The sequence below is a fragment of the Triturus cristatus genome, chromosome 1_1, assembly GCF_964204655.1.
Source record: "Triturus cristatus chromosome 1_1, aTriCri1.1, whole genome shotgun sequence".
NCBI classification, from domain to species: domain Eukaryota; kingdom Metazoa; phylum Chordata; class Amphibia; order Caudata; family Salamandridae; genus Triturus; species Triturus cristatus.
Window position 1 is genome coordinate 557,125,746 of NC_140579.1, and position 25,581 is coordinate 557,151,326.

A 25,581-nucleotide genomic window follows, 5' to 3' on the forward strand; every position below is an offset into this window, starting at 1 on the left:
AATGAACATATTAGGGACAATATCTGAGGTACATATCATAAAAGAAATTTTGGTTGCATATTGGCAATTCCATGTAATAGTCAGTAAACCCACATACTATCAGCCACAGTATCTACCACACACACTTTGGAAAAACACTCTTCAGACCACTATAACATACATTCTATAACACATTTGGTAACTCGAACTCTTTAAAACACATATTCTTAGCAGCACACTCTTTACTATAAACTATGTACAACACTCACTACAACACACATACTATCTACAAACATTTCTAGTACTAACTGTTAGTTCCTCCTCTTTCACACACAATACAATGTATTACATATTTTTATACACACACTCTCTACAACTGATTCTTTACTACATAAACGTTTCCAATACTCTCTAGTACAATCTACTACATGCATAAAAAAAATTACTAGTGTAAAATATTATCTAAAGACTAGATTTGGAAATAATCGATGTAGAAAATCAAATATAATACACAATGTTGCTGCTAATAGCACTATACTTACTATACACCACATACAGTGTACTAGCGACTCCACTCGCTCCTTTTATAATATCATTTATATATAACTGTTACAATTTGAGAAAACGGTATTACCAATGAGTAAGAATACAGGTGATACCCTAAATGCACTATTGAATCGTGTTGATTGCATGGAACATTCCCACCAGTTTCAAACACATGTAAAGTATTAGTACTATTTATTCGCAACACTTGTAAAATTGATAGCTATACAAAATATCATCATCTACTCTTTTATATGCACACTCCTACAACTTATATCATATATATACTTTCATACAATACTCTCTACCGCACACTCTCTAACGTACACACTGTAGCACACACTATTGCACAACAAATACACTACACCAATCAACAAACATTTGGTTCTCATGTTCTCTCCAATAAACAACTATAATGCTCAACTGTATACTATCTATGCAAGAAACAATAACACTCATTTTTTTGAACATTTGACAGGAGGAAGAAACAAAAACAGTATTCATTGGAGGACAAGAAACTAAACTAAAATCGATAACAGTCAACGATGCAACAGACTCAGTGAAAATAACACTATGGAGAGACGCGGCAGACTTTCCAATCGAACTTGGAACCTATATCAAAATAACGCATTTAACAGTGCATGAATTTAATAACCAGAAAATATTGAATTCTACTTGAAATACACAATTGCAAGTAAGTACAAAGTAAAATAACATTTTTCTCAATACAAAACTTGCATTCTTTACAAAACACTTACTTACACATCTAGAACACAACACAAATTAAATTCACCATTTTAATCTCACACCTAATAACGTCAGTTGCTCTTTCTTCAACATACAATTTGCAATTCTACACATAACTCTCATACACATAGCTGTCACACCAAAATAATATATCACTTTACATACATGCATATACATTAATACAAAACACTCTCTCTGAATATCTCTAACTACATTTCTGTTTACCTTCTCACTACCTAACGACAAAATACAAAACTTGTAGAAAAATACATTGCAGAACATACTACATCTTTAGGTCTATTAATTTTGCAAACATTTTAAAATGCTACTCAATAACCATACCATAGTAACTATTTTAGTCACTATCTATACCTTACCTACTACCACATGCAAACATCAAATACCTTACTTTGTCTATATATAACGCTAACTTTCACTCAGAATACGAACAATTTCGTACATTACTAAATCTAAAGCAAAACAACATCCAACTCTCTATCTACGTCTACATTTACCTTTTTTTAAACCATAATACTACACAACTTCCTTAAATGCTAAATTAGTTTTTACCTTAACTATAACTTAGCTTCTAATTTATTCGCACTATATCACTCCTTACCTCGGCATATTCAAATTCTATTTAAAAGTTTTCACAAAATGCACTGAACAAACATACATTTCTCTAAATATCTTTCACCTTTAGTTCATCTTACATTGCATTTCAGACACTCTGCATCAAAAATATACAACACCTCCTTAATAAAATCCATAAGTACTAACACATAATTACACACTTTAGGTCTTTGCCTTTAACTAACCATACACACACTTTGCAACCTCTCCGACAATATGCAATTAACAGTAATATCTTTGATAACTTCCTTCAGCATCTATGGCACTTTTCTATTTCTCTCAAAAGCACGTTCTAAAATAGCAATACAAAAACGCATATACAGGAAAAATGGCTTTCGTAACAAATGTTTTTTTCTTTTCACAGAAAATAGAGCCACCCCAAGAAGAACTTCAAATCACAATATATGGACTAGAGAATACTACTCAGGAGAAAAGTACCATAACAATACAAATTGAAGACAATGAACATTTGAAATCAGTACAAATTAGCAATGCACTTCTAATGGACCACCTAAATATACCCGCGGATATTGATGACTTTGCAGAGGCTCTTATGCCACACCTACCAAAGACATTAAATATCATCTTTCAAAATGAACACATTAGCGGAATTCTAGACGAAGCTTAAATTATGCAATGTGCAAAAATCATAATTTTTTTTATTTTAAATAAAGATAATAAATAACAATTACACATTTAAGTTAATAAAAATCTCAAATGACATTTGGCTTACTGTTTCTTTTTTCAAAGAAAGAATACTGTTTTATATGTACTTGCATGCATTTATATGCTCCATTCTGATAAACAATTACACAATCACTTATGTATACATGTACACATTTTGCCTTATATATGTACTAATATTACAACAAAAAGGAATAATAGATCTCTATACTTTCTCAGTAATACTTACTGCACTCTGCTACTAATACTTACTCCTCCATTTAGAGTCTACAACTTCCTATTCACACCTTGCTCTTTCTCTTCACAACTATTACTCATGTAATAGTACACTATCTAAACACTAACTCAACCAACAATACTACTTCTACTACACAACTACAAACACTTTCTGATACATTGCAAACAATAGCAATATTTACCTAACTCTTTCATACTCGCTCTAATCCTCACTAAAATAAAAACATTAATACTACTAACACTCTAATACACCATTACTACTTTATTACAAAACATACTACTTAATCAATACTATACTACTCACTCTTTCTTACTCACTTTCTATCATAAACAAATTCACACAGCTACAAGTCTCAATATATGTACAGGAGGCTCGATATCTGTATGTATTTTTATTTGCATGCTTCTAAAAAGGTGCCTTTGAATGGAAATGCCTCTATACATTACTGCCTCTTACACTACTGAGTAAATATTAGTATGCAGGTAACTCAGAATAAGTGGCTCTGTTTTTAACTGGTACTCTATGCTAAAAGCTTTTTATACATAGGTTGCTATAACTGACAGATGTTAGACTCTGTGTCTCTAAGCAAAAACACTAAGTCTCGCATTTAAAACACATTTAACCACTAACTTAGAAATAGCAACACAGTTTCTTACAATCTTTAAAATGCATAAAAACACAATGTCATAAGCAATATCAATAGCTCTAACTTTACAAATGCCGAGACCATTGCATTGTAAATGCTTGTTATTATAGATATGTGACCCCTAAGGCAGGCCTTAAACAGCTCATAGGGCAGGGTGCAGTGTATTTAAAACGTTGGATATGTGCTTGTACGTTTTACATGTCCTGAAAGTGAAAAACTCACAAATTCATTTTTCACTTATGTGAGGCCTGCCTCTCCCATAGGATAACATTGGGTTCCCTAATTACTGTTAATAAGAGGTAACTATTTGTTTGGGACCAGGTAGAAATGCCATGTTTGTTGTCTACAAAATTGTAATGTAAAGCCCACTTTAATGGCAAAGTCGAATTTTAAATCCTAAATCTGAAAATAACACTTTTTGAAAGTTGGCATTTTCTCGTTGTAACCTGTTGGTGCCTGCAGCCTGTTTCCTGGGTCACATGTCTAAGTGTAATAAGCAGTGTACCTTTGTGTATTCCTCCCAGACAGCTACACAATAGTGAGGCTAGATGTTGGCAGGATGGGAGGCAGAGCTGTGCACAGCCTTACTTTCACTTCAAAGACCCTGCTTCAGCTCATACACAAAGAACTTCATACCCGCCAATTGTGACTGCAGACAGACTAGGACCACGACAGAGAGGCAGGAAATTCCAGACACTTCTGTGGGTCAGGGACTTCAGACGTTTCTTCTACTTTAAAGCTGGCATCAATATAAAAAGAAGACAATCAGACCCACTCTTCAGTGCACCTCTGAACCTGTGGATACTACAGAAAAAGGACTGTCCTGATGCCAGAGGACTGCCCAACTGCCTGAGGCATGCCCTGCTGTCTTCATCCCTGGATAAATGAGTGACTCCAAGGGTCAGCTGACTGACCTCCTGTCCTGAGCTACATGGATATAGCAAGCTCCAGAGGCTTCCCTGCAACTGCCCAGCTGATCTGCTTCACTGGACCTGCCTGGACTTGCAACTTGACCTGCCTGAGCCCTACTGGCCTCTGCTGGAGTGAATTCTTGATCCCCAAGTTGTGCCTTCCCAGGTCCTGGGCCCGTGGCTGGCATGAGAGAGAGAGTTCCTGCTTTGGTTCCACAAAAACTGGGACAAAGCACTGCAAAGCATCATTGCACAACTGCAAGCTCCATCTGAACTGACGCCAGGCGACGCAAAGCCACACAAAGCCTCACCACACAGCTGCCAGCTTCATTGGAACCGACGCCAAGTGATGCAAAGCCCTACAAAGCCTCGCCGCACAGCTGCCAGCTTCATCGGAACCAACAACGAGAGACGCAAAGCCCTGCAAAGCCTCGTTGCACAGCTCAGTGGACCTCACTCAGTGCAATGAAAAGCCCCACAAAGCCTAGCTTCATCTGAACCAACACTGGATGACGCGAAGCCTCGCAAAGCAACGTCGCGCAGACCGCCCAACAAGTCATAAGATACAATCGTCAGCGCACCAAACTTTGTCCTGTGCCCGGCCTGTACTCCATTGTGGTTGGCCTGAACTTATGACTTTGTTCTCGTCCCGTGCGACCAGATACCCTTAGTTAGCACTTTGTGCTTTTTGGCGCTACTTTTATCTAAATCTTCAAAACTGCATCTCTTTAGATCTACTGCTTGGATTTTTGTTGTTATGGTCTCAAATAATTTATTAAAATGTACTCTATTTTTCTAAATTGGTGTAGAGTTTTTCTTGAGTTGTGTTGTCACTTTTTACTGTTTAAGTACTGCATACATACTTTACACCTTGCCTCTAAGCTAGGCCTGACTTCTTTTTGTGCTAATTTACCAGAGGGGTAAAAACAGGTTAATTTAGTGACTTTTTGTGGTTCACACTGACACGGACTGTGATTGTTCCTTGAATAGAGTTTCATCCCCCCAACAAATAACCCAATTTTTTCACATGTCCCCTCTCGGGGTGGAAGGCACTGGGCAATGAGCAGTTGCCTCCAGCTTTATCCTTCATTTTCAGGGCTTGTTTTCTGCTTCCATGGCCCTCTGCAACTTGCTGTGACCATTTGTGCTGCCTGACTGTATCTGCTGATCCTCACTCACTGGTTCCTCTTTCCTCTACCTTGTGTCTTTCCATGAGGTGATTTTCCTCTCTCTGTTCTTCGTCCATGTTCGTGTGGGTCCCTGTAAGAAATCATGATGTAGGCTTTCTTTTCTTTTTATAGTCTGTGTTGTCTCCGTGTATTTTTGCTCCTTTTCTGTTTCCTTCCTTGTTTTAATGTTTCTTTCTTTTTGTTTAGTTTTTACGGTGGCCCGGTCCCCATGCTGCGGTGTGAAGAGCTCTAGACCGTTAGGTAAGTCTTATCCCTCGCTACAGTCGCACAGCATATCGGGGCAATGGCAGAACAAGTTCCTAGGCTTGCTGCAGGAATGCTGTGCTGCATGCTGTTGCATGAGGTCACTTAATGCTTCACTAAGTCTGACACATGAACCATATAAGAAGGCCTGGTGAGTCATCACAGATTGAATTGGCACCAGCTACACTCCCAATACAAGTAAGCTCTTCTTGGTGCCCCACATGCCAGGAACATTGCTGGGCTTCTTCTCCTGGACAGTCTCTCCTCTTGCAGGAACAGGTACTCTTTTATTTCTCTCTGAGCAGGCAGACAGGCTTTTAGTTGCTATGCAAAGACACTGCTCCACCTGTAAATTTCACAGTCTTCAGGTGATGTCCACTCACCTCTGGGAGACTGGTAGTCATGCAGCCACAAGCCCTGGATCACAGCAATTCTTTCAGTACTTTGCGGAGCACTCTCTTACTTTATCAAGAAGAGCTTAGAGCTGAAAAAAGTGGGATGATTTGGGTCCCTACCTTTCTACTCATTTTCTAGAGAAGGAATGTTCATCCACTGTCTAAAGTTCAGGAACTGATATGGAGTGGTTACCTTTCAAATGTCATTTTCTAGCACCATTGCAGGCTTAACCTCTGTGCAAGATGAAGTCTCTAACAGCAGACAGTGATGATGCAAGCTCCAAGCAGGCATTTCAGAACATGGGCACAATGGAGTGTGGGGACTCTGCACCTGCCTGCCATCAGTCCTTCTGAAGTAGCAATCACAGAAAATAAAAAGGCAAGCGCTGCCTAGAAACGTATGTACTTTTAAAAATAGAATCTGCAGACTTGACTCTACTATCAACTAAATGGCAGTGCTCAAAAAGGCCTAATCAACGATCCCCTTTCTTAAAGCCCCTCATAGAATTTCCAAGGGTAGCTCCTTCAGTGTATCTTCAGCTTCAGGTATGTAGCCAATGCACCTTCACTGTCTGGGTAAGCTGCATCCCATTTCTCCATCTTGTGCCATATCAAACCAGAGGCCATCCAAAATAGGCCCCACTGCTTCCAGCAATCAGACTCTCATCACAACATGAAGCCTTGCTACCATCCATATCTTACACACTCAAATGAACAAGGCATGTCAGTGCAAGGGTTTGAGCATCACATCTAGGCGGAACTTTACATGAGTGGGCTCATAGCCATCATTCTCCTCCTGAACCTGGCAAAAGGTCTGTTAACTTTTACTAATCCACAACCGTTGACATGGTGCCACCAGCACTTCATGTCACTATCATCCTAGCACATGAACAGCAGTTCCATTTCATCATAAGAAAGCATTCTTTGTGCGCCCCTCCATATTACAGAACAGATTCTGGAACGTTTAAACACCAAGGAAAGGCATGATCTTCAGCGCAGGCGGAAGATTAGCATGTTAGATGAGCCAACAGCAAAAGTCGGGATAGCAGGTTACCAGTCAGGCCAGTCACGGGAGGGATACACACTCACTTACCATGCAGGAAGTGTTTAATTCCCAACAAACCCTGATTGGCGTACATTGCCAGACCTTATAACCTCCCTTGAGACACTTCGCGCCTCTGGGCCCAATGGGATCCCAATTAATGACCTGAAAATGTACTCAAATGTTTGGGCATCTCATTTTCTGCCACAGCTTTAAATGTAGCTTATATATGGCAAATACCAGTCTCATGGGAAAGACATTTATTCCAATTCATAACAATAACTGTCAAAATCTGTAGGTCTGAATCAATTAAAATCATTACAAGAAGCTAACAAATGTATTCACTCTTCCTGGCGTATCCACTTCTGAAAAGATTACAGAAGTAATTCCCCTACAGGATTATCAATAGTGATCCCGAGGCCATTCAGAGCTTCAAACAAAGAAGTTAAGAAAGCCTTAGAAAAGTGAAATGTCGCCACATGAAATATTAAATATGGTCAAAGCTGTGAGGGAACTCTTTCACAAATGAAATAACATCAGGTGTAGGTCTCCCAGCTTAGCTGGATGTCTCTACAGTTCTTACCATCACATGCTAAGGATGCTCTTGATACACCAATGATGGTCACCATTATGTTACGACCATCTTTATGCTAGGGCTGAACCCTAAAATGTCAAGAATTCCAACATTTTTGTGCTAGGGATGCCTACTCAAATGATGCCCATTGTATGCCAAGGATGGTCATCATTGGTACCATGCAACACAACATCAGCCAGGCACGGCAGTAGAGGGAGATACTGCATCTCCTACATCTTAACATACCACATTTGATACACGCTCTACCATGTGGTGTGCATGCGATGGACGTGGCACAGTCTTCACACTAGAGCCAAACTGGATAAATTGTTTGTACCTGGAATGCCCCTCCTACGCAATCCAAACCTTCCACCTACACTGGAAAGAAGACTGTCACACAACCATCAGCGCTAACCTGTCAAAACTGAGTGATATCTTTTGGGAAAACAGTCTTCTCCCCATCACAGCGACACAATACAAGCCAAGCTGCACCCTCTTGAGGTCTAAAAATATCATAGGCTCAGGGAAGTCAGTAGGTCTGCATTCAATACATTCCCTCAAGTGCCGCCACAATTTAAAACCTTAATGGTGTTGTTGGATCCCCACATCCAGACAACTGGTGTCTCCACTATGTAACGCCATGCAGAAAAAGGCACCAATCACCGCTCCGACTGCTAGGGCGAGATGATGCACTGACTTAATTTACCAGATAACATAGCAGTAGCGGAAGTAGTGATGCACCCAAAGCAGTGTTCTCTCCCCAAATAACAGACCTAGGCTACAATTTAAACTTACACATATAATATACCACACCGCTGAAGGTCTGAGTAAATGTGGTTTGAGGGAAGATTCCAAAGGTAACAGACACCAGGCCCCCAATACCAATTCCTTTACCTCACCGGGTTTGTCCACAAATAGCTACATATTGGCATAACACATTTATTCTCAGACATAACCGTTCAAACTATCCAAATAACGTCCATGATCACCCTCCTAGGATCCATGAAGTATATGCCTGCAGCAACTAGGAAGCTCACTACATTGGGACTGCTATTGGAAAAAAAGACAGATAGAAATGCATTGGGGTCAAGGACAAACCCCAAAATTAGTGACTGGCTGAAAGACATGTTATATTGCAATGAATCCCAGGACGTATAGGGTGAAATACTCCCTCAGACATCCATGCCAAAGGACATCTGGGTCCCTCTGAGATCCTGTCTCGTCCAATGAGCAAACATTGAGACCCATACATGACTTAATACCTGAGTTAGAGAACCCACACCCTTGGCATTAGAATCAGCAGAAAATGTTGGTGCAACATGTCCATACCAGTTATCTAACACTCTAGGGTGAAACATGTACTCATTGCTTATGACTGCGTTGATAATATATGACTTCCTATGCAGAGTACCCAGTGCCTACTGCATGATTACTTTATAATTACCTATAGTGTGTGAAACAATCTGTCACTACTGTGCTCAATTTTGAACAAACAGTGCACTTCCATCAAATATTAGTAAGATTGAATGAAACGGAATTGCCACCATTATGCCAGGGGCTACTACCACTATACCATGGATTGCCAAAACTAGGTTAATGATGCCCAGAATATATGAGGAAGGGCCACCCTTGTGCCAGGGCTAGACACCATAATTCCAAGAATTCCCAGAGTACGTCAATGGTAGGTTTTATTAAGGCAGAGGTGGGCTCACTATGCTAGCAGTGGCCATGTTTAGGCTCAGAATTATCACAGTGTATCAATGATAGAACCATTATGCTAGTGATGGCTATAATAAGGTCAAGTGTGGCCAACAAAAGTAGTGAAGGTCACCATTACACCAGGGGTGGCAACTATTATGACAGGAATGTCCAGCACTGAGCCACTGGTGGCTTTAATTGCAAGTGGTAATTGCCAGTGATACCTGATGGCCCTTCATTTCATAATGGTGATCCAGCATAGCATAAAAGAAATTCTTCTTTACATTCAGACATCTGTACTCAGCCATTAATAATACATCCGTAGAGCACACAAGGGCCAAAGCTGAAAACCCTAAAATGTTCCTCAAATCAAAAATAACGTTGGGTTCCATGACTAGCATATCCTTGATCAACGTTCGCCTACTACAAGGGATCAACCATTGCATACCCTCCTGCGAGGCCTGCTCAGCAGTAATGGGAACCTACATCAACTCTCAAGTCAATTATTCAAATTCAGAAGAATCAGAAACAATAACTTTTTTCCAGGTTTTCACTATGCATTTTTGAAATCTATTTATAGAAGAAATAATGTACAATTTACACAGCAGACTTACTTTACACAGCAGAATCCATCCTTATTCTCCTGTTCTGTTATCAGTATTACAGGCCGTCCCTGTTTTGGACTTCTGCTCTATGTTCCCTTTTGTTTTCAACAAATCCAAAATGCTGCTGTGCCACCCTTACATTTAAAATATTTATACCTATGGCCAGTCTTCAGATCTATTCCAGCTCTACCTTCCTTTGAAATACTGCTCTTTCACGCTGTTGCTGCTCACGCTCTATCCATCTCTCCTCTCTTTCCAAAGTTCTGCTGGGCTCTACCATATCCGATTGGTCATTCTTGCTTACACACTTCCACTCCTAACACCTATTAACTCTAGAACTGTCTTTACTTAACACTCTTCACTATAACAGTCATTCTTTACATTCTCATCATAATTTGTTGGAAGACCTGCACTTCTCATCCACCTTTCCTGTCACTCAAACTCCTCTACAGACATTTGTCTACCTCTACTATTTGTGTTTGATATACTATGTGTCTTTATAATATCTGTACAGGACTTTGGTGAATGCTCTTCAAAAATATAATTAGCCAAACATGAATAAAAGCTCAACATCCAATGACAGCTTTCTGTTAGGGTCCCCCTGTCATAATTCCAAAGATAGTGTCTCTCATTAAACGCGGTACAGCTTCAGATATGAAACGGCTCAACCAGTGTCCCCCTCATCAGCTCTTCAACTTCACAAAACCCAGGTAATTCCGCCTCACCTGTTGAAACATACAACACATACTTTGACATGACCTTGAGTATTGAGTGATGATTGGCTGGTCTTCTGACAGAGTTTGTATCCACATCATTCACAGTATCTACCCTAGGTCTTCTAACAAATTGGGTCATCAGCCTAATTCTTCATCACCTAAGTAACTGAAACACACCCTATCCAATTGACATCCAACATTCACAAAATCACTGAAATCACCCTCTGGAGCAATCCAAATGTGTAACTTCCATATGGCAAGGTGGTTAAGAGTGTCTTCACTACAGCTCCAATCGTTTTTAGCAGCTCCTCTCTTCAACTAATGACCACTTGAGCTCTTTGAAGGGCTGGGTAAAAGAGAGGATCTGTCTTTCACCCACTTCTCTGGATCCCAGTGTATGCTCTCCGTCAATTTCAGGGAAATACGGTGAGTTTGGATCTTGCATCAGCTGCATATGCAGCTTCTGAACAGGTCTTGTGCCGCGTCGGTGATGGTGCTGCTAAGCTGGATCTTGCCATGTGGTGAAGTATGGGTAGCTCTTTCTGTGAACCCTGAGGGTGGCTGAGCCAATCAAGGCAGGCTAATAGGGATGGACTATCAGCCCTAGAGCCTCTTGGTCAAGTAGGACCTAGTAAAATGGCCATTTCTCAGCAATATAAGGACGCCATATTAGCACAGGAGCCTTGGGGACAAGAGCTGGTGTTTACAAATAACTACTTATGAGAGCCCAGATCTGGGCTAAGACTAGCCCAGCACCCACAATGACCATAGCAACCCTTAAGGACTGCTTGCAGCACGTGTGTATTGGTAACAGTTTAATTATTTGCAATCAGAGGAACCTTAGACTGAAGGTTGCTCTCATCGTACTATGCGCCCCAACCAGCTCATTTGCATATAGGACTGGGCCACCCTGAGCCTTTTGGGAGTCTCCATGAGGGCCTATTAGGGCCCCTGGCAGGGAAAGTCACATCTGGTCACTATAACTGTCGAGCACTGTTTTATTTGGGCATTCCTGCATTCTTACTGTGTTTCACGGTGCCATGATGCAAACAGCAAACACATTTCTAGCATACTAACAAAATAAGTGCATATAGTCTCTTTCACACACACATACACATACCTACAAACACAATCAGTCACACTTGAGACACACAAAAATACAAAAAAGACACACCCATGCAAAGACACATACAAACAACTAGTAGGAATTACATTTTGGTGACAGGATGGCATACCTCTGACACAGGACATGTGAATATGTTAAGGAAAGAAACCAAGCATTTTATAAGCAAACTACAGGGGAATCTTTCTTGAACAGGAAGTATTATCAATTTCTTCTTTGCTTTCCTGATTTCTTGCCCTACCTATAACGCAAACACTCCATCCTCTTACACCTGCTAAACAAACATGGTCTGATTCACATGCAAAGTCAGAAATGTGCCCTTGCAGGGTTACAACTAAGTTTAAAGCAAGTTTCTGTCTTTAATTAACTTTACAAAGAATCCCAGGAGTGGTCCTGAGAAGCTACGATTTCCACAGCTTTAAACAAGGTCCCACATAAATACATTGTATTCTTTTAGAAGTCAGTATACATTTAAAAATGGTTAAAATAGAACCCATTTGAAGTGTGAAAGCAATGTGTTTCTCCATGAGGAAAATGTTTTCCCTACCTAGAAGCTCTTTCCTCTAAACCGCTGCAAAGTCGAGGGTTACTCCTGCCCATAAGACATTGTCTTCTATTAATTTTTAATATTGCCTGATCCTAGTTATAGGCGCCACACAGACATTAGTCAGCGGCACCACTAGTAAGTAAGTAAATTTTTTTATTGTTTAGTTAATTAAAACCATAACAAAATTTCGAATTAAAAAGAGACCACTACTTTATTGGTCATTGTCTTTGGTGGTCAGGCCAACGCGCTTGCGCCAAAATCTTCCCTTGGGTGTACACGCCAATGCACTTTTAAGTGCCCTTCAGGCAATCAGTCCTGTTACTGTCTGACTGCAGCCTCTCACCCGCACTTCTGCTCCCCACACTGATTCACCCCGGCCCATATGGAGTATGAAAGCATTCCAGTCCCTCCAATACTTCCCATTCCCTGGTCAAACCCAGTTTTGGGGAAATGTTAAGGAATTTCTACTCTTTGCTTCACATCCCCTGTAACACCAAGTCACTTCTGTATCTTTACAACATTGAGATGCTCTGCTTTATGGAAAACCAGGGTTGCAAGAATTATTGATGTGCAAACAACGTTAAGCTGTGGGAGCACATCTCCTTGGCCTGCACAAGTTGTAACTACCATAAGGAGCGCCTCTTCTGCTTATCAGTCTGTCTATGGCAGTGCTGAATGCTCTAGATATATATGGGTGAGATATTATGTACCGACAACTTCGATTTATATTGCAAAATCAGGGACATTTTAACCACAAATGTTGCAGGCTAATCCCTCCACTATCCCGGCCAATCTGACCCCTGAAAATGCTCCCAACTTTGTTCCCAGCTCTGATAGATCAGCTTCGGACCAGATGTCCCAAGATGACAAAATTATGTACAGAAATCCATTTCTGAATCCTTGAGTTTGATTGCTTAACTAATTAAAACATTGTTGTCCTTTCTTCCGGAATTCTCTCCCCAAGCACCTGAAGTGGGAGCAGAGAACCTATCTACCAAGGACAAAAAAATCATAGCCAAACAAAGACCCTCTGGAAAACCTAAAAAGAGCATATTTAGGCTCCCTGCCTAATGCTTCTTTGGAGGCGGAGGAAGATGAAACAGACAACAGTATCATTCCCTGTTCAGGACAGCTTTGGCAGTGAGGGGGGTTCAGATGCCTCAGGGGAGGATAACAAAAGGTCCTATTGCCCCAGTCCAAAAAGGAACAGACTAGAGGACCCTGATGCAGGAGAGGGACCATTTAATGCTCAAGTTCCCTCCTTCCTGCTTTGAGATTCCTTTGATCTTGAGGAGATCATTCAACCTGCTAATCTGAATGGACTACATCCCCCAGAACAGCTGCATATGTCCAAAACAGACTGCATAAGCCTTTCCGGAAATAAATCTGTAATAGACTTTGGGCTGAGTGTCCCAGACCCTCGCATCATGAGCAAGTGGTCCTTACTCCAGATGTAGAACCTAAGCCTACCACTTTTTTTAGGCAAATTTATTAAGGACCCTAAGAAAAGCAGTGTCAGATCTTGGAAAGCATGGCAAGATAAACTTTTTGATTTGTCGGATCAGCTTTCGAAGATCCAGAATCAAGGCTCCTGTTTGATTCAGATGTTCTGGTGGGACGGATCCAGAGAGACATTTGTCTCCTGGGTAATTTGTGCATAATATTCAGAATGCCGCAGATCCACACTTTTGAGAATAGATCCTAAGTTTTGTAAACTTGCAACAAATGAGGCAGTGGACTACTGTTTGGTGATTCCCTTGTTAAAGATATGGTAAAGATTGTTAAGACATTTACATCACTTGACAAGGCCCAAGTGAAACTCGCATTTTCAACAGTGCCTCGCCAACCACATGTCCCATCAGGTTCCCTTCAAGGGAAATCCTTGTTGGAGATGATCTTGAAACAACATTCAAAGAAGAGATCCATCTTTCCCTTGAAGGGCTTGAGGTTTTAGAGGCTGATTCCATTGAGGATGCTATAATTTTACTCAACACCTTACCAGACCAATCCACCCAAACAAATTCTCTGTTCTGCTCACAAACAGACTTTTATAGATCAAGACATTGCCTTGCTGTTTCAGAAACAAGCCACCAGACTGTGTGTTCCCACACCCCAATGGTTTTTCAGCATTATTTTCCATGAAGACAAAAAGGGAGGAGGCTTCCGCCTGGATTCTCTACAGGCATTTCAGAATGGAGGGGTTAATCTATGCTGTAATTAAAATGAAAGGAAGAGATTGCATACTACTTGTCTGTGTCATTAATAGAACTGAAAATTATTGTTTGTGTTTGCTATAAAAAGTTTGATTTCCTCCTAAAAAGTTGAAGGAACAGAGATTACTGTAAAGCTATTTAATTATCAAATAAGGATTTGATTAGCTGTAAATGTCAATGGTATTCCTTACGTAATAAAGACAGGCAGGACAAACACACGAGATGTGGTTAAATGGTAAAAACATGTAAAAAGAGTTATAATAAGAGGTGATGGACTACAGTTGTCTCTAAGAATGAAGAATAACACCAAATGTTATTGTAGTAACAGTGTTGGTACAACAGCATCTTAAAAACACCCTGTCCTAAAGAACCTCGCCAAAACACGATACACTCTGCTCCATGGCAACAGCATATGCTCAGAAGACCTTCAATAATGACTTCAGCCTTGAAGCAGAACAACATTGAATGAGCATATGGTGGTTCCTTGTGGCAATGAGGGCAAATGGACAAACAGGGTTTATTTAGGTTCTTCTGTGTATTTTGCCTCAAATCACCATAATCTGCCAGCCTGTTTCATTCTTGAATTTCCTCTTGAACATCCATTAGTCATCACTTCAAAACCTTCCATTGGCTTCTAATCACTAAGTGTTCCATCTTTAAAACTCTACGTTTTTAATAGAGCCTTTTTAAGAAGGGAACAATCTAGCTGAAAAATCATTGCTTTCACTTACAGACCTGAACGCACCAAGTAGTCTACCAATGGCTATTTGTTGTGCATCTCTAATATTTGTAAATCTAATTTTGTAGAACTCCAGCTGCTATATATTGGAAGCAGCTTCCATCTGCCTTACATCAGCAATCTAACAATCTATCCTTTCAGAAGCAGTTAAAGGTATTGCTGTTGTCATCTTCACAGACTTTTCTTCGGACATCACAATGCACTCTACAAATACAGATCATTATCTTCATCATCAATTTAGTGGTTTGGCTCACTTTTCTGTTAGTACCTTTCTCCTTCAGTTTGGCAACAGTTGACCAGGGCGAACTGATCACAACTGCAGTTGCTCTGGAACAACTACACGGTCATCAGTCCCAGTGTGTAGTAAAGAAACATTTAGCAAACAGAGAGGTTTGTAACTTCTCAGATAATCAGTACACTGTTAGACTGGCACTTGATGTCATCGGCATAGTGCTTATGTATTTACACAGCAACAACATGCATCTGCTGACTAGGTTGAGGACTCATAATCCCTCCAGTTATTCAGGGGAAGCCAGCAGGTGCACATTCTCTGTCTAAGCCACATTCAGCATTTTGTGACTGCAAAGTGTTGAAAAGCACTGATTGGAGATTCTTAAAATTGTCCAGGTACAGAACCTAGTGCTTTGTAGCCCCACAATACTGTCCAGAGTTTCATCTTAAGGAGAAGGAGTTGCTTGGTTCCTTGAGTCAGGATGCTGCCTTATTCTTCTATGTCACAAGAAAAATGGTCTTGAGGAAGTTGCTCACTCACTGTGTAAATCCTCATGAGCACATGTATTTTCTTTTCAAGCAGTCTTGCATGGATTCTTTTCTTACAAGGGAAGAGTTGGTGAATAGTTTAAGTAAATCTAACATATGAGAAATTGACATAGCGGACCATGCAGGAGGATGCTGGAAATCAGTTTCAAGGATAGAGTGTTTAAAAATGTGCTAGTCCTTGTATCCCTACAGATCAAAACATTAGAAGTTAGTTAGGCAGCTTGGGCACAAGCCTGAAAGGGACTGAATAGAACGCTAAAGCAATTAGTCTGCATTGGCTTTGCGAGGTACTAAAGATCACTTTTATAGGTGAATTTATAAATTACACTTTCCATAAGAAAGAGAAAGATACTTATATTTTAAAGAAAATACTACCTTTTGCTTATAAAATGAATTCAGAGCCAAACACAGATATTCAGCTTTTAGCATAGAGGAGGAAAAGAGATACAGTGGAGTTCCTAGGCAGAGTATTCAGTGCCCAGCTCTAGACAGATGCATGCATAGAAACTGTTTCAGTGAATGTTGTCCCATAGGTTCAAAAACATCCTAACTGTGAGGTTGTTATTTCAATTATTTTGGATTTGAATGTAATCCCTTTTAATAGTGGAATACATATGGGATTTTTTAGATCACTAGAATTATTCAAAGACAGAATATTTATTTTAGAAGAACAAATGGAAATATTTATGATAAATATTGACCATGATAAAATTATTAGTTGTGTGAGTATTATTAATGAGGAGGATGCAAAAGAATCCATTAACTATTGAACTAAAATCTCCCGGCATAGATGGGCATACTATGGACTGTTTTATATTTAATTTGTTACAGAGTCAGCACCTATGCTTTTGCCACGTCTTTCAAGACTGTATTAAAAGCATATTGAAAATATTATATTCTGAGGCTCAGTCTAATAATGGGATTAGCTCAAGTTGTTTTCAGATGAAGAGAGGAACAAGACAGGTTAGGCAACTGTCTTTGTTTCTTTTCAAGTTGGCAAAGGAGCCCCCAGGAGCATACATGAGGCTCAATTCAGAAATTACTTCCATAAGTCACAAAATGTTGGCCGGTGGTCATTTCATCATTAACTCCAATCAGATGCTTACACTTGATCCTGGTGGCATGAAATAACCTTCTGGAGTTTCTCATTTAAAAGGTCAAAACATTCACAAGCGGGTCAGTTCCTCTAGGGTATCATTTGCCAATAAAGTATCAAAAAAATGTCTGTACAATACTTATTGAAAATTCATAAGGAAGCGTCACTCTAGTGGAATACAGCTTTTAAGCGTTAAAATCACATGCATTTCTGGAAAGGTTGAGTGTTAGCTAAGACACTGAGGATCAGGTATTATTTGAATATTTGAAATCTATGTGCATATAAAGATCTCACATGCTAAACGATACAGAAGCCCTGCCACTTTCTAAAAAGATATTGTACTTCTGTTGGAAAGCGCAATCCAGGAATAACTAGAAATGTGCTGTCTAACATTAAATAATTGATTGCGCACAGCTAACTTATTATGGATCATTCCTTACAGTGAAATGCGTCTTAATAACGTGGGAAATACTGAAGATGCTTAAGTAATTACGCTATATTTTGAAATATCATACTAGCTATGAATAGTGGTTTGCATTAATGCCTCAGCAGCTAAAAGTTGAATGTGCAGTAAATATAACGTAAAATTGGTCTGTGGTTTTGCTAGACCTCTTGTTCCTTGAATTCACTTGAATTGTATGTATTTATTCATAACTTCACTTGAATTTTATGTATGTGTTCCTAACTTGTTTTTTAACTTAAAAAAAAAGATTTGTATCGTTTAACATGGATGCTCTTTTTTTAGCTCATTTGTGTGAAGGGTTTTATAATAACCATATACAATAAAGTATTAATAGCTAAGGAAAGTCTAGACTTGTAAGATTCAATACCATGTTGTTCGTGTGGACATGAAGGATCATCTATGCACCAGTTTACAGTGCGGTGTATTAGTGGCAAACAACAATAACATGCTACAGAAATGCATTATGGTGGAATTGTACTGGTGGGTCTTCCATTATCCACGTCCCCGTGATGTATTTTGTTGCAAGAGCTTCAGGACTCTCTTGAGTTGTCTGTGTATGCACAGTTTTGGATACTTTGGGCCTATATGCTGGAAAACTGTCTTAAACAAATGAAAGGTTATTCATTCTGATATGTGAAGACCTCTATTTCTTGCAAGTCATTGTCCTAAAGAGTTGGAAGAAATATGTTTTCAAGGAAACTACAACCAAGATGTGTGAAGGAATATGGATGGGCAGTAATAATGTATACTGTTAATCACAAAGAATTTTAATTTAGTCTATGTTTTTCATATTCTGCATTATGTCAGGATTTGTTGTGTATTTTCTTCTTTTATCCTTTCTGGTTATGTCTGGGTCCTTTAGTTTGTTATTTTTTTCTTAATAAAAATACTGAGCACTACTTCATTTGCTAAGTATTTCGATACTTTCAGTTTTTTTATATATGTTTAATGTCATCTTTGCTTGTAACAAAGTAAAGTAGGGTTATTGTCAACATTTTATGGATTCTATCAGTATGTGTAAGTACAACTTCTAAATACTACAAGCAGGAAAGATAGAAGGCAGCGTCTTCCAACACCAAATACAGACACCATGTGTCTGGAAAGTACCCAGAAGACACAGAGGAGACTCCATAATCATTTGTTAACATTTTTTAACTGCTTTATGTCGTATGAGGATTTTCACCACATCACAGCAGCTGATTTATTCTGTCAGTGGAAGGATTACACAGGACGGAGTGGTTACATTGATATTTTATTTAGCCAAAGTCTACCACACTTGGGTTAGATTAGGTAATGTTTTAATCATACCTGATTTTGATGAAGCACCCAACGTGATGGAAAATGCTGAAAGATAGTTCTGAGAAAAAGGCATACTGACAAAACTTAAGGTAAAACAAAAACGTACTGACCCATCACCGATTCACAGGTCTGAAGTCAAATGTTTGTTTATTAAACTAAACACCGTAAATCTTAAAGCAGGAAATAAATAGGTAAATTAGCTTAAAAAAGCAAAATAGGCAACAAGAGGGAAATTGCAAGAACTTTTTCTTCTCTTTCTGGACCGACTAGAGCAGCGGATCAAGGGAAGTACAGAAGTACAGAAGTTGTAGTGACATGAGCAAAGCGGAGATGAATATGTGTACGGGCAGATACAAAAGAAAAGACCTGTTTGAAAAACAGCAGAAGGAGGGGGAGACATTAGTGGAAAAGGAAGAGTGAGGCGTAACCTACAGTAGGATGGGAGAAGATGCTGAAGGACGACAGGAAAGCAGTGGGGAGAAGTGGGTCTAAAGAATCATAGGAGGATTGGAGTCCCTCTTCTCATAAGGAAGCAATATCTGAAAAAAAGACAACCAAGTAGAGGATAAAGAAGGGAGGGACATAGTTACACAGAAGCAGATTGGCAAGAACGTGAAAGTGGAAGAAAGGACCAGACATCAAATGGGGACTCAATAAGCACTTATCATTCAGTGAAACACTCAGTGAAACACTCAGTGGTAAACCCATTTTCAATAAAAACAGAATTTGTCAGGTTGAATTTATCAATCTCTACAATGAGGATTAAGATCCATTTTTCTAGAGCGAGGATTTGCAGAGAGGATTTTTAAGACAGTGTTCAAACTGCGGAAATGCACCAGGATCACATACGACTGTTGTTTTTTGTAGTCCCCAACCACCCTCCCCCAAGGATTTGAGTAAGAGAAAGGCAAACATTTGTTTTGAGCAAAGAATGCATTTATCAGAATTGCAATGAGAGTTCATCCATATGTATTAATGGGGTGGCTCTCACATGAGCACAATGTGGTACTGCCTGAGTCCATTCAATAGTGACTTGCGTCACAAGCACAAATCACCTGGGAGTCATTCCGAGCACCCATCTGATTCCAATCTATCTCTAATCATGGCAGTGATGCTCTCACCTCCGGCTGCAGGCTCATTTCAGCCTGGTTCCCCGACGGACAGAGCGGTGTTCCTTCCTGAGCGGTTGCCAGGTGGAGGTCCTTTAACCACCCAGTTTGTACGGGTGTTGTGTGTATCTTTGAGGAGACGTGCACCCTACAAGCAAGTTGAGGGTGCCCAACATATCCTTTGTCACGTTGTTTCTTTTTTGCAGTAGCTTCCAGGTCCTGATGAAAGCCGAGCCTATTTAGGCGCTATGGCTGAAACATGTCGACCACTTTTTCTTTTGTCGCTTCATTGATCAAACCGGATTAGTGTTGCCCCCACTCCTTTTAATCTAGTATCGGTACGGCATTGTTCAACAGAAGTCTTCTGGCCGTCCCGTCACTATTTTTAATACACTCTCTGTTTTTGGCACTACTAGTACACCAGCACTGCAACCCCCACTCACTTCAGGTTCAATTGTGGATTTATTCCCTTTCTTGGTGCATAATACCTACAGCACAAAGCTCTCACGTCTCACAAAAGGGCGTTGTTGCCCCTTGAGATTTTGAGATTTTCTTTGGGATGAAAATCCCATGTGATGGGGTTAGTTACCCACGGTGATTGTATGACCATGGTTTTGGAGCTTCCTCCTTTCCACTACGTACATTAGGTTTCTCTTCCTCACCCTACATACCACCTTTTTCTCTTTTAGACCTCAGGATTTTTCTGTGTTATATTTACATCGTCTGTACACATAAGGCCAGATTCATTAGCAAAAATATTATCCTGCGTGACCTAAAAACATGATGTACATTAGTGCAAGTGGGCATTTTCCATCTAAATTGCAAACTTGCCGAGGTATGGTCACAAAAAAGCAAATTGCCCTGAATGTGCATTTGCACAAATGGGTGCTTGAGTAGTTTACTAAAATGGCGACACATACCTTGTTCACTAAGGGAAGTGATGCCACTGTGCACCATTATGGGCAAATGTCACTTGTACAAAGTGACCGTGGTACTTGTGATAGAACCAGCCATGCCACGGTCAACTGTGGGCCTATTCATAACTTTTAACCCCACTTTGATGTTATAGCGATCTTGAGGATAGACACTTTACCACCAGTCCACAGATTTTGACCTCACCAGCTGAGGACTGGATGGGTATGTTCCTCTGCCTCCACGCAACTGCAAAGCCGAGGAGGCCAGAGTCAGACATAGAAGCTTACACAGTGCTCACCAAGAATGCCAAGTCATTAAGATGGTGGTGTTACTATTCCCTGACCTGAAATAGTTACCATGTGGTCGTTTCTTCAGGTAGCTAAGAGGAAATTGAAATTGCTGACGGTAATTCGGTTGTCATGGGATTTCCATCCTAGTCATATGTACATTGGAGACTGCATGCTAGTTCTTCAAATGGTCCCTTTTCCCACACCTCACCTGTTTATCAACATCTCGTAAAAGTAATGGGAAAAATGCAAATGAATGAACTTTAGTCTCCAAAATACACCTGTACCTCCCCATTAACACTGAGACATTCTAAACGCCTAAAGCGTTGTTATCTATGCTGCTTCCTGTCTTCCCAGAACAATTTTCTTCATCATCCTCTTTTGTGAGACAGTGTGTGTTCAGTACTGAACGATTGTGGAAGCGTCTTGCGAGGAAATATCATTGATCACTGTTTTTAGCTGCTCTGATTAGTGATTCTATATGGTCTTGCAGAGGATGTTTTACGAAACCACATAACTTCTCTGAAATACACATATAGTATGTACATGACAGAGCGGTAAATGAAACACTAAATCTAATATCTGTTAGACCCATTGAATTTGAAAGTATTTAATCCACTGCATGTGTACAAGATATGGACTAGTCGCCCTTAGAAAGACCGATTGACCAACTCAAGAAAACACGTCTGTAGCCTTATGGTGAGTAGGGTTGGTCTTAGAATCTTACAAATTGTCGGAGCCTTACGAAAGTAATGACAAGGCTCTGAAATCTTCTGCGTAATGGTTTCCCCACATATTAGCATATGCTGATGTTTGCGTAAACTACGACTGCCCGCCAGCGGTGTGGTAATGAGTCTAGCTTTCAAAGGCAGCAACGTCCCCTTCAGTTCTGAAAGTAATGCAGTCACTGTTACACCTCTTTACTTAGCCTCCACCGAGTACACTGTGCAATAACTTCTCCTTGTGATACTGTGTGCAAGGGGTGACTGATACAGGGACTCTCCAGCGCCCACAAACACCTGTGTCTGGAGACTACTGACGGGTGGGACAAACAGCAAACCTGCACATTAGTTTATACCCTTGGTATGTTTCAAATTAAAGCTTCTATGGATAGAAATGCTTTCATTAAAGTAGTTTTACACAGAGTTTGCTTCAACAGACTGGTCACTACCTAGAGTGGTAAAGAAGAGTATTGTTGCATAGTGCTTAGAAGCAAGGCTCGTCTTGCTCTATAAAAAAACACTTAAATCCTGACTCGACTCAATGCTATTCCTTCATTCTATCTCATACGGATGAAATAAGATTCCCTTACCACTGCTACTCCTCTTCGGATGCCTGGAGTTGGTGATAGGACATGATGTGTATGGCTGCCAACAATCGGTAATTTTATGGAAAGAGCAGTATCTACATTTGGAATACCAGCAAATGCTAGAAGAGTTCAAATAAAAATGCATGAAAAAACTAAAAAAATAAGTAAAACCCTTCTAAAGAGTATTGTGGCACTGTCTAAACTAAGTGGGGGGGGGCATAGAGAATATGTGATTAATGGCACAACGAGTGCTCTCAGCAGAAATAAATATGTTGTGGCAGAAAGTCTGACATTTAGAGCAACCTTGAACCCTGTAAAGGCAAGCTACTTGAAGCAGCTGCCATTTTAGGCCCCCTTTACTAATGGCACATATTTTTCCCAAACTGAGTTACTGATACCCACTTATATCAGTTATATATTTCACAAACATGGGCATATGGGCACTTTACATGAGCACCGGATTACACTACTCACCGGATTACACTACTACACGCTCGTGTTAAACAATGAGGAGATTACCTGATTTGTCCCGAATCAAAGAATGTTGACCTAACGTCGAACATAGTCCCCAAGTTCCATAAATCAGCAGCTCTGGCAGTTATGCCACATCATTTGCTATGGTAACGGTAACTCCAAGGGTGGGGAAAATCGTGGTCATTTCAAGATGGGCCCCTCTTAGAAATGAGGAATTACCGGTGGAATCTGTAATTCCAGGTCCGATTTCCACATGAATTACTCATTTTCAGAGATGTCCCTTGAAAATAAACAGATCGGCGCAAGGCTGCGGATCTCATAGTTCCGCTTGGGCTGGTATTGAATACTATTGACTTTAGTGGCCCGCGGGAATCAAGGGACCACGTGTCATGAGAGCCCCATTAGTGATGTCGTTTTCTAGGGGATGGGGTGCGGTAGGGTGGGGATTATTTTCTCCCAGTTATTTCGTTTTTGCATACATGCCATTCACACGAGGCATTCCAGAGACGTCATGTTTGGAAAAGTTCCGCAGTAAACTCTGAAATGTTTTGCACCTGTTCTATGTAAAACTTGCCAGGTGCTAATGACAGCTTTCCGCTGCATTGTGAATCTATCACCTTTATTAGAAGCCTGCATGATGCCTTTTCTCTAAAACGCAGAAGAACGTTACCAATGGCATAAGTACACGTAAGCTCTGCTCCACTTAGACTCAAACACATACACATAAAACGCTGTAAAATGTGTGATGAAGTATTAACTGTTTGCAGATTGAACATTTATTTGTCACAGAACGTAATGAAACGTGCAAATTTAACTGAGAAGCACTGGTGCACCGTTGTAAGGTGTTTTAAACGCGGTTTCATACATCAAGGCACTTTTTTTGTCAGAACAAACAGTTTATATAACACTCAAATCTACACGAAGGCAAATGGAGTCAGAATGTCTGCGCTAAACACAAACGCAGGAGGATGTACCATTCACACTCGAGCACCACCTCGTCACCTCGCAGAAGAACTTTAACCTGGAACACGTGTTTTCTACTGTTTTCCCTGAGACACACAAAGGAATACAGACTCATAGAACACATATGGAAGAGATGCGGTGCCCTACCTCTTTGCAGACGTGGAGTTCCAGGCCAAGTGCCCCCTGGATGGCACCCCCTGTCCAGAGGAGAAGCTGCAGGAGGAGGAGCTGAGAGCCGTGCATGGTGCGCCTCTTAGAATAAAGAACCGGTCTGTGGAGGATGGAGCGCTGCCCCTGCTGCGGTCTGGGCCCGGCTGATGCTGCTGCCACCTGTCTCGAGTCTACAGGCGGGTGGGAGGGAGAACGTGCCCGGGGGCGGGAGGTGGGCAGGGCCAAGCGTGGCGGCCCCACCCTGTCTTTGTGCACAGGTGCGCTCTGCTGCCTCTGGACCCGTGCCTCTGCCTGGGCCGGCCTGCTGTGGCGAGGCTGTGGGAGGGCGGGGCGGGCATTGTGGAGGTCTGTGCGGTTTTTGCTAGGTCGGCAGGGCAGGATGCTTCTGTGGCGCAGCTCGGTGGTGCCAATGCTGCTGTGCCCGGGCACTGAGCGGATGTGGCTGGGCGCTGGGCTAATGTGGCGCGCCGCTGTATAGGAGAAGCGGGGCACTGGGCAGCTGTGGCAGGCATTTGGGAGAGAAGAATTATTGGCGAAGGTCTCTACCTGGGCGAGGCTGCTGTCTGTGGGGCTGGGGACGGGACGCCTGTGGTGGTGCTCGGGGAAGAAGACGTCAATGTTGCTGTGATGTGCAGAGAGCAGGTTAGCTGGGCACTGGTACCCTGGGAATGTTTCTTTGTGTGTCATTCCTGATGGCGCCTGATGCTCTGTCGGCCTTTTTCTGCTTACCCCCAAGAGTTCCAACTGTGTGTGTCTGTGTGGTGAATGCTGGAGGCACCTGCCTGCTTTCTGTCCTCTATACTCATCTGTGGGAGAGATGCACTGTGCAGTCCCACCATGTGTGAGTATATGTACAGAAGGACTGCTTCCCTTGCTGGCCCTATAGATTTTAGTAGCAGAGATACAGCTTGCCCTACACATTTTAGTGGTTCTGCACGTCTGTTCCTATGTGAGTCCTTGGGTGGTGTGCACGTGTGCTATGCGGTGAACTGGCTCTTCTGTGGGTGCAGGTTCATTTCTATGAGCAGCTGCCGGGTCTATTGGCCTGGGCAGTGAGTGTTGGTTGCAGCTATTTCTTATGTACCTGTGACTGCTGGTTGATCACATTGTTCCGTGCTGCTTTGATTGGCGCATTTGGTTTTGAGTCGTCTGTTGGAGTTTACGAAGGCTGGCTAGCACTTCTGTTACACTCGTGTGCCTCCCTGACTGGCACTTTGTGCTGAGTCTGGAAGATCTGAGTGCCTCAGTG

At 41.1% G+C, this 25,581-nt stretch overlaps 1 protein-coding gene across 3 annotated transcripts in view; it reads right to left on the reverse strand.

The window, feature by feature from the left end:
* Window positions 1-24,489, reverse strand: part of ELAPOR1 (endosome-lysosome associated apoptosis and autophagy regulator 1) — an 850,357-nt gene extending 825,868 nt beyond the window's left edge. For all 3 annotated transcript variants that reach the window (XM_085643413.1, XM_085643411.1, XM_085643414.1), the window contains exon 1: window positions 24,309-24,489. In XM_085643413.1, the coding sequence (XP_085499539.1) occupies window positions 24,309-24,404 (96 nt within the window). In that variant the 5' untranslated portion in view covers window positions 24,405-24,489. The remainder of the gene's footprint in view (window positions 1-24,308) is intronic.
* Window positions 24,490-25,581: the final 1,092 nt, after the last annotated feature.